The sequence below is a fragment of the Dipodomys ordii genome, unplaced genomic scaffold (genome assembly GCF_000151885.1).
Source record: "Dipodomys ordii isolate 6190 unplaced genomic scaffold, Dord_2.0 Scaffold168, whole genome shotgun sequence".
NCBI classification, from domain to species: Eukaryota; Metazoa; Chordata; class Mammalia; order Rodentia; family Heteromyidae; genus Dipodomys; species Dipodomys ordii.
Window position 1 is genome coordinate 1,066,481 of NW_012267384.1, and position 13,681 is coordinate 1,080,161.

Here is a 13,681-nt window from a genome sequence, read left to right on the forward strand (position 1 = left end):
TCAAGGCCAGCCCTGGCAGGAAAGTCTATGAAACTCTTAGATCTAATTGATCAACAGAAAACCAAAAGTAGAGCTGTGGCTCAAAGTCATATAGCACTAGCCTGGAGCAAAAGAGCCCAGGCATAGCTCCCAGGCCCTGAGTTCAAGCCTCATAACCAACAAAACAAGAAAAAAGAAAGAAGTAGACTTTTGAGTTAAGAGACTGTTGAGTTTGCTAAGTAGTAGCTTGTTGTAGAACAGTTTACAGGCTTGTTGACCCTTATCACTAACTGAATGTGCGTAAATAAGTTATTTTGACTCCCCCCACCTCAGTTTTCTCTTCTGTAAATATATTTTGTCCTACTAAAATTTCTTAAAAGAGATGCAGGTGGCAGCCATTTCCACATTTTATAATGTAGAGAAGTGCCAGAAAACTATGGCCTGTGGATTAAATCTAGCCCACTGCTGCTTTCATAAATAGTTCTGTAATTAATTTTATTGAAGATAGCCACATTTGTTCATTTACATGTTATTTTTGCAGTATGATGGTAGAGTTGAGTAATTCTAACAGAGACTATATTATCAGCTGGCCTTGTGCAGAAAATGCTTTTCAAACCCTGATTACGAATAAAACAATGTTTCAACATTTCTTTGAAAGGTCAGTGAACTGCAGAGTGAATGATAGAGTGTTGGAATCTACATACAAATATCATCCGTTTTTCTGTTTCTGCTGCTAGGTGCCCTGTAGATTCAAATAAGTCACATGTAATTTTCACAAATCAAGTTCTTGACTCATAAAACACCCATACATATAAGAGGGTGAGCATAATTTTCAATTTTAGATATCGTTATAGTATATTTTAAGCATAAATATGTATATATATATAAATTCTTGGTCAAATTTAAATACATATTTTGGTGCATTAATCACTGACAAGTTTGCCAACCTGAATCCTTCATTCACCTTCTTGATGACAAAATCTTATAAGAGGTCTGAATTTGACCTTCCCTGGCTGTTTCTGGACCAGTGTTGAGGCTTCTTTAGTTGATGATGGATCATTTGTCCTCAATTCAGTGTCTTTAGAATAATGAACCTGGCTTTGCAATGCAAGGAACATATGACTAAGTAATTACATTCTTTTCTCTATGAAGGGCCATGGTGGGGGCGGGGAGGGGAGAAGCAGTGCTTTTTAGCCAATGGCATTGAAGCTGCACTCACACAGTGCTAGAAGGCCCTTTGCCAGCTGGCCTCATCAAGTCATTGACAGACTTTCCTACATTTTGTTTGCTAGTACGTTCAGTCTTGGACAATTTTGCAATTTTGTCACATACATTAGTTCATACGTTAGTGTTTGCCCTCTCTTCTTGCTCTTTATTGATTGGGTAGAATTTTCTCCTGTTTCTAATCCCACATTTATCACATTAAGAAAAAAAAAAAAGAAAGGAAAGGAAAAGTTCTCACAATTGCTTCTGTTTTTTTTTCTCTGCAAACTGAATATCCTGCTCTTTCCTCCCATCCCAGATTAGTTATGAACAACAACCAAAAAAACCCCGCAGTGCTATCTCAAAAGACAATGACTCCCATCTCTCTGTGCTGCACGCTCCTCTGTCTCCCCGAGTGTACACTGTGGTATACCTATCATTACTCTGGGTGTTAGAGAAAGGAATCGGTTGCCTTAAGAGCTCGAGCTATATTAGAGGCTGGAAAATCATAAAGCTAAAGCCTGTGGAGAAAGCTTGTCCTCCTCTGTACGCATCTCTCCCGCAGGAAACCACAAAAAGAGGCAGAACATGCCAAATAAGTTCTCCCTTAATAGAAAGGTCCCTTAATAATGCTTGTGTTTCAACACTTAGAAAGGCAGAAACTGTCTATTCTTTGGGCTTCTGATAAGTAAAATATTTTTCCATATACTTATTATTAGTTATGATTTTCACAAGTTATAAACATTATATTACATTTTTATTGCAATATAAACATTTGTTTCCAGTCTTCCAATGAATCTGGCAAGATATAAAACACTTAATTCATCATATGCTAAACGCTGAGAGAAAATATCTTAGAAATATTTAAAAATTAAAATGTTTAAGTGCTTGCCTAATGTGCATGAGGTCCTAAGTTCCATCTCCAGCACTGGCAAAAAAAAAACCCATAAACTTAGGAAATAGAGCTTATGATCATAAAGAAAATAGTCATCAAGTCTACATAATCTCTAAAAGAATTTTTTTTCATTTAAAAGGCACATGGAAAATATGTTTTACTGATACAGTACACAAATGCACAGTCAAACCCAATTATACTGAATAGCTAAAACTATTTGCTATTTGGGGGCAAATTGCTGAAGATAGTAACTGATAGATCTATCATAAAGAAAGAATAAATCAGAAAACAATAATAAATCAGGAATGGTAGCTCATGCCTAAAATCCCAGCTGCTTGGAAGGCACAATCAAGGCAAACGCAAGCAAAAAGAAAGAAAAAAAAATAGCAAGACCTTATCTCAACCAATAAGTTAGGTGTGGTGGCACATGCCTGTGTTTCCAGATAAGGGGAAGGCTGTACTCTCTGTGCAAAACCAGGAAATCTTATCTGACAAAATAACCCATAAAGGGCTGGAGGTATGGTTCAAAAGATAGAGTGCCTGTCTAGTGACTGCAAGGCCTTCAGTTCTAACCCACTACTACTAAACAAACAAAAAAAAATGAAATTTAGTTCTATCCTATTCTCCCCTTTGAGTTGTCTGTGATGAAAATACATATAGTAGATGCCATTACCAATTTTCCATAGTAGTTCATACATTAAAGTCCGATAGCCTTGGATTTATGCTCATGAAAAGTGACTCTGGGTTTTTGGTGGTGGTGGTGGTGTTTGCTCTTGCTTTTTTTTTTCTTTTTGGGAGGGGGAGGGAGAAAGACAAGGAGCCCAGAATGGGAGGGAGGCAGGGCGAACAAATGCAATCATGCTATTCAGTAGATATTATGTGAAAAATGACCTGTGTAATTTATGGGCAGAGATGGGAGCGGGAAACTGGGGAAAAGAAAGGAAGGGGTGATAGTGTTCCAGAAAGAAATGTACTATTTACTTGACTTATGCCATGGTAACCCCTCTGTACAACACCTCAATAATAACAAAAAAGTTATTTTAAAAGTGAACTTAACTAGACAGAACTTAGCCTCCTTGTGCCTCTGCTTCATATATGCAGAATCAGAATCAGTGCTATTCCTTCACAGCATTGTTATTAGGATTAAGTGAGATACTTGTGTCGATACAACATGAAATAGAATGATTTTCATAATAATTGAATTAGATAATACTCAATAACATAAAATGAGTCTTGGAATTATTATAATAAACATAAAAGGGCATTCTAAAGTATGAATTATAGCATGAATATCTTTTTTAGAAATTGAGAAACAATTAAATTTAACAAATTTAATTTAATTATAGTATTCTCTTGCCTCCCATTTATAGGATCGTGATTAGCTTATGGGAGAAAAGTAGAAAATGGAATGAGGTTGAGAAATCATTGGATTTGGTGTGCGTAATTGTTTATACTCTATCTTTTGTTTAGATAGAAGATTCTCTGTTGTTAATATAATATTTGAGGAAAGCAAAACAGATGGGTACAAAAGCAACTAGTTCGATGAATAGTGTCAATGAAAACAAAAATACTCTAAGGTAAAAAAAAGATGCATCTTTTTTAATGTTTAATCTTTTTAATGTTTTCTTCATCTTTATTTTTGTACGGTTTTTATTGTAAAAATACTGTACAGAGGGGTTACAGTTACATGAGCAAGGTAATGAGTGCATTTCCTATCAAGCATTGTTGCCTCCTCCTTTGTTTTTCCCCTTCCATCCCTTCCTCCTACTCCACAATTATCCCCCTCCCTTTCCTCACTCCCCCACCAAAGTTGTAAAGTTTGTTTCAACATAGTGTCTTGTACATCTCATTGTCATAATGGGTCAACCTGTATCCCTATTTAAGCATTTTGTTTTTTCCCTTTCCCTCCCCAAATTAGAGAAGAGTATATACAAGATGCAAGGCACTGATATCAAATACAGTGAAAACAGGGGTTATACCATGGGGGAGGAACATACAAAGAAACAAAAAAAATCACATGGTACATTATAAATACATTAGAAACAATCGCAAGAAAGAAAAAAATATTTGTGTCTCTATCTTGGGGTTCATTTCACTTAACATCATCTTATCATCATATGTATATAGATTTGACCTTTTCTGCTTGTCCTAGATATGTACTAATTATTGCAACTAAGGGAAACCATGGGACCTATGTTTCTTTGGGCCTGGCTTACTTCACTTAATATAATTTTTTCCAAGTCTTTCCATTTCCTAACAAATGGAGTGATGTCAACAAGATGCATCTTTAAAGAAGAAAAATAAAATAGCACAAAAACATGTGATGCTCTCTAATTTTCAAACAAAATTCTATGATTGCTCTTAAGTAGCAAAAAGCATTTGGTAAATAACAAATTAGTAACCATTCTTCTGGTGACCAGAGAGTAGGTAGTTCAATTCTGGGAGAAATCTACAATGCTAGGAATTATCTTATGATCTGGAAGCCTAAAACCTGTTGGCTGGCACATTCTCTCTGTCTCTGTCTCTCTGTCTCTCTCTCTCTCTCTCTCTTTCTTGCTCTCTCTACCCATCCTTCCCTCCCTCCTTTACTTTCTCTCTCTTCCATCTCTCTCAGTCTCTAACTCTGTCTATTAAATAGTTTTATATATGTTACTAGGGCCTAAGTAAAAGTTATTGTACTATACAAAGCTAGGAACAAGAGCAAAATTAATGATGACATATACAAGTATCTGTAATAATAGCAAATGGTTTTAAAAAGTTTTTTTTCAAATATTTATGTATACCATAAGTAAGTAGGTAGGCTGATAAACAATTGTAATGAAAAGTTGCTGTTGTCTCTAATGATTATATAACACCTCTGAGCTTATACTATTAAGAGATTTCTATCATTTATCAATGTACACTACAAAAGTAGAAATAATAATGTACACATATAAACTGAAAACTGTAAAATAAATACTAATGGAAGCCTATTTTATAGAAAAAGAAATCAAGACATCAGGGTTCATGCAAGACACATGCCATGATTAATTGGCCTAGGATTTGGTCTAATGCTAAAGTAAGGGCCATTAATTAGATCGCTAAAGCTGTAATAAACACAAGAAGGAGAAGAATGGTTGCAATATCCATCCCTATAATTATAAATATGTTTTATAAGATGCATGAGAATTGAAATTCAAATAAGGACAAATATCTGATGATGTCATATTCCTTTATCTGGGAGTATGTGGGTGGGAATTATAACTCATTTGGGTATTAAACTTTAGGCCATAAATATTTTCTACCTTGGTAGTACATTTTCAGTTAACTTCTTGGGCTCCTAAGTGAAACTTTATGATCCTTCTACCTCTACTTCCCAAGTAATGTGTTTACAGGCATGCATCACCATGCTCAACTAAACAAATAATTTATATGAGTGGAGTAAATGTAGGTTATTGGAAACCATTTGTAGATGCTTCATGTGCCTAAAAGAGAAGGTAACTACATTCTCTGACAGATTGTTGACTGTGGTTAAATGAATAAAACCTAGTCCTCGAGGGCCAGGGTTTGGTTGTTTGATCTCAAAACCTTTCTTTATCAGAAAGGAGACGTGGTCCCTTCTCTTTAAGATCTTTCATACTAAAATGGTTCTTGACACCACATTACATTCTACAAACCTAAAACCTGTGGCTGACATCAGGAAGGATACAATCACTAATTGGAGGGCTCAAGCAGTATGGGCTCACTTAGATAATTAGGGGTATTCTCATATACTTTGGAATAGATACTACATAAAGAATAGAAATAAACCAGAGTAAATGCTACTATATAAACACAAACATGAAAACAGTTGAGTTGGTAAGGTTAGCACAGTTCTCCAATGGAATATGCCATAATGTAGGAACTTTGTTCACTGCTTTTCTTCCCTCAATAAATTCCTGTGTAAACAGTTTATTTTGTTAGCATTAATGGTCTTCAATTAAATCATGTGCTTTGAACATATCAATTTACAGAAGTATTTTTTGCCAAGTTATTTATAGAATGCTTAGGTCTGTCTTTCAGAGTTGCCAGCAAATCTTTGTGTATACAGATCTGCTTTGAATTTATCAAAGTCCTCTCTCAACTGTCATTGTATAAAACACATAGGCAGCAGAGACTTCCTCTACACAATGTATATTGGCTATGCTTGATATTTATCTTTGTACATATATAGACATTAGCATATAAGAAATGTGGAAGGTGTCCATAAATTCAAGGAAACATTTAAGTGCACAGTGATACATAGATACAGGGGCATAATACTTTATGTACTTGATAAATATTTCATGTCTACATAAAGAAAGCTTTTTATCAACTTTGATTGTTTTTTTATTACCTTAAAGTATTGGAGTTGTTTCTCAGAATTCATTGTTCCTTCCTTTTCTTGTCTCAGACAGGAATTGAAGATGAAAAGCTCTGTATCTCTTAGCCACCCTTTCAGTTCTTTGATCCTGACCTCCAGCTGCCTTACCAGGCTTCCGCTTTCAGGAGAGAGCAGGTCACGTGGACCTGATCCACTGTGCCCTGCCATTGTGTCCTGTATCTTCTCTCTTAGGGTTTTCTAATACATCAGATTAAAAACAAAACAAAACAACATGGATTAGCTTAGGAACCAAACGCACATCATAAAAGCTACCTGAAAGTGTCCAGCTGTACCTTATTTCTCACTGATAACATTCAGGCCAGATTAGCTTGCTGCTTGACTTAGGGTTCCATTTCTCAGGCAGTACATGGAGTTCTAACAACTAGTGGATGCTTAGAAAAACCTAATTCACTCTTAACAGGACATTTGGTCCAAAAGTTCGCTCTTGTCACAGATAAAAATTCATTTGAGGGCTGGGAAGGTAGCTCAGTGGTAGAGTGCTTGCCTTGCATGCATGAGGCCCTGGGTTCGATTCCTCAGCACCACATAAGCAAAAAGAAAAAAAAGCCGGAAGTGGCGCGGTGGCCCAAGTGGTAGAGCGCTAGCCTTGAGCTGAAGAGCTGAGGGACAGTGCCCAGGCCCAGAGTTCAGGCCTCACGACCGGACCCCCCCCCAAAAAAATCATTTGACTTTTCATGACAATATACAATAAAAATTTCTCAGCATAAAATGTTTGATAGAAACCTGACTTGAGTCAGTATACTAAAGAGGCCAAGGATAGATTGTGCAGAGATTTAAATTTGGTTTTGTTTTGTGAAGTACAATTTGCCAAATGATATGACAGTAATATTTTTTAAAGAGGAAGCTTTCTTACTGCTGCTGCTGATTTGACCTGACTTTGAAATTGTTCAACCCCACAGTTCTTCTCACTTTTCTTGTAGATGCTAGAAGCTCTAATAAATGTATTAAAATCATCCCAATCACTGTGCTAGGAGCCCACTTAGATTATCAATTATGGCATGAAGGTAACATTGAACTGTTTTTCTTTTCTTTTTGGTGGAAAGCGCTCTCTTCAAAGAATCAATAGGATTTAATCTATAATGATAAATTAAACCTACAAAAAATAAGCTTTAAAACACAAATAAAATTAAGTCAACAAACATTCATCTGTTGTGCTGTATTTTGTAAATAGGATCTTTAGGAGACTGTAAGAGAAAAATAGCCTTTTTTGGCAACACCCTTGTATTTTCATGGTGTAAATATTGATAATTTAAAGACTCTCAGTGGAATTCAGATTTAGCTATTGTTTTTATGCTGTAACAAAAGTAGCAGCAGGAGGTGAAATCAATGCCCTTGGAGGGTAGGGTCACAAAAAAGAATTTATTGCCACTTTTTTGTTCTGGAACAGTTTGCAATCATAAATTCTTCATAAACAGAATACTTCAGAGAATGGTCCGTCTTCATAAATATACGACAGAGGACATCAATTTCATTTAATTCACAATTTGTGTCAGCACAGCAGATGCCAATGCCTGCCTTGATAGGGTTGTTTAATATGCAATTGAGACAGAGTAATATGCAGCACTGGGGACAAAATTTCACAGATTAAACTGTACGCACCACTGACATTTCATTCTAATGTATTTCCATTCCACACTGTTCACCTTAGATGAAAGTAATATTAAAAACCATATCCCTCTATTTTACTATTGTTAGAAGTTAAAATCCTTGTCTTTAATTTTTTTTCATGCCAATTAAAATGTAATCATGCCAATTAAAACAGTATGCCTGGTGGTATTAGTGTGGTACAGGTTTTGTTAAAATATTCCCTCTATTCCACTTTCTTCCTAAAGCCTCACAAAACTACACACTGTAATTGAATGATATTATGTCAAGATGGCAACCACTTTTAAGGTCTCTGATTCATTAGGAACAGTAAAATATTGTTTCTTCAATGTAATATTGACTAAAATTTTGTGATGAAGAAGCAAATATATATGGCATACTTCAAACAGATTTCAAAAGGGACCACTGTTCATTATTTGTCAAATTATTAAAATATATATTCAAATAAAATAGAAATAGACTATTATTTTCTCTATCAAGAACATAAACCTGCTACTCTTATCTATCTTGTAAACAACATTTTAAAATATCATATACTCTCTACTTTCCTCATTCTCTCAATGGATTCTGTAGAATTTAGTAGGATCTGATTTAAATCACCATCCTATAAAGTGCAAGGCACTAATTACTTTTAAAAGGCAATGTAACAATAGGCTAGAGAGTAAGAACTTTTAGCATTTTAAGTTCCTCTGCACAACTGTAGAACGTATAGAATTTAGATGAGAACTAAGGACTTAAACTTGCAGGTTTTTAATCACTGTGATTAAGCATGGCATAAATGCAGGACTGGCATTTCTCCAATTCATCAAGGTACATGGAGAGCTTCTAATTCAAAATATTTTTGGAGTATTATTTCTTTAAAAAATTTAAAGAGGCAAAAAAATGGAAGGCATGAAAAATTATGCTCTATAACTGACACTACCCATACTTAGCTGTTATGATTAATCATTCAGGTAATTGACAAATTTAGCTTACCCTTGATTTGAAGTGAAGGCAATTTAGGAGAGAAGCTGATGAAAAACTACAGGTTAACTTCTCCCTCTCTGCTGTCTTCCAACCAGGGGACAGTACTGTCTCCTGCACAGTGCCATCCTAGTGTCTGGGTAACAGAGTCCCTAGATTGCCTTTCTGCCAGATTCTTGCATCTCAGTCTTTGGCTGAGACCCAGCCCATCATTCCGTGAAATGAATTACACAAAACTCTCTCTCTTTCTCTCTCTTTTTGCTTTTGTTAAAAGTGAGCTAGAAATTGAGGCACACACCAAAAAGGGCCCATTTAATTCTGCAATTCAGATCTGGGTCAGATTTGCATCTTTGTTTTGGTGGCTTTAGTGTAGCTTGAATGCTGTAGTGACAACTCTACTTTTCATCTTAAGGGTACAGTAAATAGTTAAACAGTGGATGTCTCTAACATGTACCTTCAGAATAAATTCTATTAACATTCATTCAAGCATGACAGTCAGTATATATCAGATATACTGTATCATAGTTGACTTGGTACATACCCATAATACATGGCATATTTTACTTACTTTTTATGTATTAGAGAACCAAAATTATTAAAATCTGAGAAGAGACAAGCTCAGAATAAAAAAAATCAACAGAAGAGGAAAAGCAATGTTTTTCACATAATAGCATGAATAGCTTGTTTGAAATGTAGGTAGTGAATTCAAAGAGAGAGATATTTGTGCCTCAAATTAGAAATCAGACAGATAGAGTGCTTTACACAAAAAATGTACACATAACCTACAAACAGTAATAAAAATGCAAATACCCCAAGCAGTTCCCATTTTTCATTAATTGAATCCACTTTTTCAAGGAGATCATTTGGTAGTAAAACGCCACCTTTCTTCAAAACTTCAACCTTACTAAGCAGCTCCGTCTTTTTCAGATGTCTGATGGACATTTCTACACTGTACCGCTAAAATGAAAAGAGAAAGAGATATCATTAGGAATGAGGTGATTTTAGAACATCTCTGACAGAGTTTATAATGCTTATGGATGCAAAAGATTTTGTTTCCAATGAAACTGACATGGAGCCTAAATCTAAGTGTCATGGGTAATTGAGGAATATTGTTGAAAACAGTTAAACATATTATCAAATTACATTATTATGCATACACACAAATATCTAAGTTATTCTATCAATGATACTGATATATGTCTTTTTAAAATTAAGTTTATATTTGATATTATAGTTAGTTTTGGTCAACATTTGATTACAAAGCCAAAAGTCATCTCAGTTTCCAAAAGACAAACTCCAAAATAAGAAGAGTATATGTCTTCCTTTGCTGGTATGATGACTTGAACTCAATGCCTCAAGCTCTTACTCAGCTTTTTTTTGTTTTTTAAAGTACAGCTGGAGCTCTACTACTTGAGCCATACCTCATTTCCTATGGGACTTATTCCTTAACCTATAAGTTCTCTGAACTCTCAATTAACAAATTGTCTTCATTTTTGTTTTACTGAAAAAAATCTGTGTGGGCTTCAAGAAGTTCATATAGAGAGAAGAAACAATAATTTAGGAATGGTTACAAAATTATATTCTTTATTACTGTAAGCTGCTCATGTATATTATAAAACTTTAATATATACATATATATCCCCCAATATACATGAAATTTAGCAAACTGCCAAATGAGTCTCTCTTAAAAGGCGTTTTCTTGGAGATAATGTAGAAGCTACTTAAAAAGATAATTACTGTGGTGATTCTTTTCAATAACTCTATTTAGATAACTTCATAGTCTAGTGGACAACTATAAGTAATTGTGACTATATTTTAATATATATGTAAAAATATCTCAGTAGGAAAAATCAAACATATTTTACATTTTAGCACATACTATACTTTAAAAAAATTATTAGGTTACTGAGTTCTACGGTAGCATTGATCTTTTTACTTAAATGACCATGGTGTAATACTTATCAGATCCACTAAGAAAAACTTTTGTCCAAGCAAAGTAGTGCTAATCAGAAAGTTAAAACATGTACTTGGGTGATTTCATTCCCCTTGAAAACATGGTATTACAGAAGCTCTCAAAGTAAAATACAATTGGAAGCAGCTTAAAAGAAAAGAAGGTGTGAAATCACTGTTTCAATTAATAGATCTTCAGCATTTGCATGCATATGTTTGCATACTTTTAGTTTCATATTTTAATCTTTCATTACACTAAACATGAACATCATTTGTATTATGTAAACTTCTCCAAATGTTAGTCATTTGTGGATCATAGAACAAAATGTTTTAAATGAGGTGATTTAAAGCATTTCATATTATTAATGAATGTTGATCAGGGTGTCAGAGTATCCAAAATTACATGAATATGCATATTGAAGAAAATCAAGAGTTGTTTTAGTGCTTTCAGAATCTGGCCTGTAATACATGGGAAATTCTGATTACATTTTCTAACATCAAGCAATTACCAGAACCACATTACTACAACACAGAAAACACAGTGTCCACTTGAGTTTTCTGGATTGAATACTTAACAAGCATTCTAGAAAACTTTGAAGACTGATGGAGAGGGAAATCTGCTTCATGTAATCAGATTCCCTTGTAAAGAGTTACATGATTAATTTGATGAGACTGACATAATGTTGGGGAAACCAGAATTTCAGGCAGACAAGCAATCTTATTCAAATGTTTCCATTTTGCCAAGAGCAGTCATCTATGGGAGAATGAGTCCACTGGTTATGCCTTCTGGGAGTGGCTTCTACTGACTAACATTTTTATTTGTGGTTCTCTCGTCTTTTCTTTTTGCCCCAATTTTGCGCAGCTCCTACACAGCAAACCAGTTAAGAAAGAGAGCAGTTTAGATGTATCCCATAAAAACAATAATCTTGTAATAATAAAAATAAAAAGCAACTAATTTAATTTTAGACGTAATAAAATAATTTTCACTGTGTAATATGGTATAAGTAGTTACAGCAATAGCTATTAAAATGGCTATTACATTAAAAAAAAACTTGTTTTTATGTATGCTCTCTTTGTCACCATGAATCCTAATCCATAAACAGCCTGATGGAAAATGTGATTGATAGACATTGTCTTCAAACTTTAAAAGCTAAGAGAATCTAGTTAATTGTTAGATATATTGGTATGTGAATGAAAGGCACTAGAATGTCATGAAATTTAAGGTAAAAATATTTATTTTAATTTTTGAGTACTCTGAAGCTTGAACCTGAAATGATTTAGGGCCTCAAGCCATGTATGTATAGTAATGCCAGGAGGTTATAGTTTTGTCAATGCTAGTATATTTTTGCTTTTTTTTTCTCTCTGTAACATCTTTTCAGAAACATTAGATGGAGAGAGTCGACTGCCAGCTCTATCTCTTCTTGTTCATCCTATCAAGTAGGGCTACTTTATCCTGTGGTGAGAAGATAATTTAATCTTCATATTCATTTCACCACAGCAGTAAGTGAGCAGGGGCTGTCCCATTGTGTCCTGTAGTCTGGGGATGTTATGATATAGACTTCTTTTCAATAGCCAAAAATGAGATTAGCAAAGTTAAAGTGAGTTGGCTTTTCTGGAGTGCTAAAGTAAATAAGCATTCAGTATTTAATTTCCCCATAGCACCTGCTGTGGGTCTTTCTGTCTAGTCAAAAATAAAATATACTCTATTGAAAGGAAATATTTACATTATTAAGTGTATTTGCTTGGCCAATTCAATTTTAACTAATGAATCTTCCTAATAGATTTGTGAATGATCTAAGTTAAAGACACAGTATCCTAAATACTATTATTCCTATTTAAAAGAAAACTTTCAAAAAGCATTCAAAATAACTACATATAGTACCTTAGTAGCTTACTGTTTTTTTTTTACTAAGAATTAAAATAAAATTCTTATTGAGAGCTTGCATTTTAAAAGCACAAGATGCCAAAACTGAATTATAAAACAAAGCCAACAAAACAAGAGGTTCTGAAATAAATATACTTAGAAATGGATGCAGACTAGATTGAGATAACTTTTTTTGACAGTTATTTTAAAGGCTCCTCCCCAACCCCAACCTTTTTTTTTTTTTTTTGTTAAAAATCACACAGAAAATTCTGCCCAAATGGAGACTGGAACAATGCCTTGAAACAGTGTTAATTGTCACCATGGAAACCAGAAGAATAAGCCATTTTGAAACTGGTATAGAAGGCACACATTGAGCAACTCAAGCATTTTTCTGCCTCCCTCAATGTTAAAGAACAAGATGCCTTGTCACTGTGAGGTCAGAGAAAGAAAGCATCATGAAAGGGTTGTAGATGCTCACTGTCTAGTAAATAAAAAAATAAAAAATAAACTGTGTGCAGCTAATGCTGTAAGACTCTACCCAGTGAATCTATTTTGAAATAGAAAGCTCATCAAAAGATGGCCAGGATTGGGGGATGGCTTCCACCTAAGCAAAACTTCAGGGCTATATTATGTGAACCTTGCCCCCAAAGCTCCCTGGGAATTCTGCTGTTGTAATAAAACTTCAGAAGAGGAAAGAAAAAAGGCAGCATGATGGAATTCAAAATAATGCTCTAAAAGCACACAGAGAGATTAAGACATCCATTGTAAGACTTTTGTATGGTGCTTCTGTTGGTTATGCTGAAAAGAGACCAGACATTGC

General features: G+C 34.5%; 1 protein-coding gene across 1 annotated transcript in view; it reads right to left on the reverse strand.

Moving 5' to 3' along the window:
• The window catches only part of Akap6 (A kinase (PRKA) anchor protein 6), a 465,374-nt gene that overhangs the window by 78,192 nt on the left and 373,501 nt on the right, over positions 1 to 13,681 (reverse strand). The window contains exons 10-11 of the mRNA XM_013033451.1: positions 9,858 to 10,004; positions 6,432 to 6,656 (exon numbers count right to left, since the gene is read on the reverse strand). Of these exons, the coding sequence (XP_012888905.1) occupies positions 6,432 to 6,656; positions 9,858 to 10,004 (372 nt within the window). The remainder of the gene's footprint in view (positions 1 to 6,431; positions 6,657 to 9,857; positions 10,005 to 13,681) is intronic.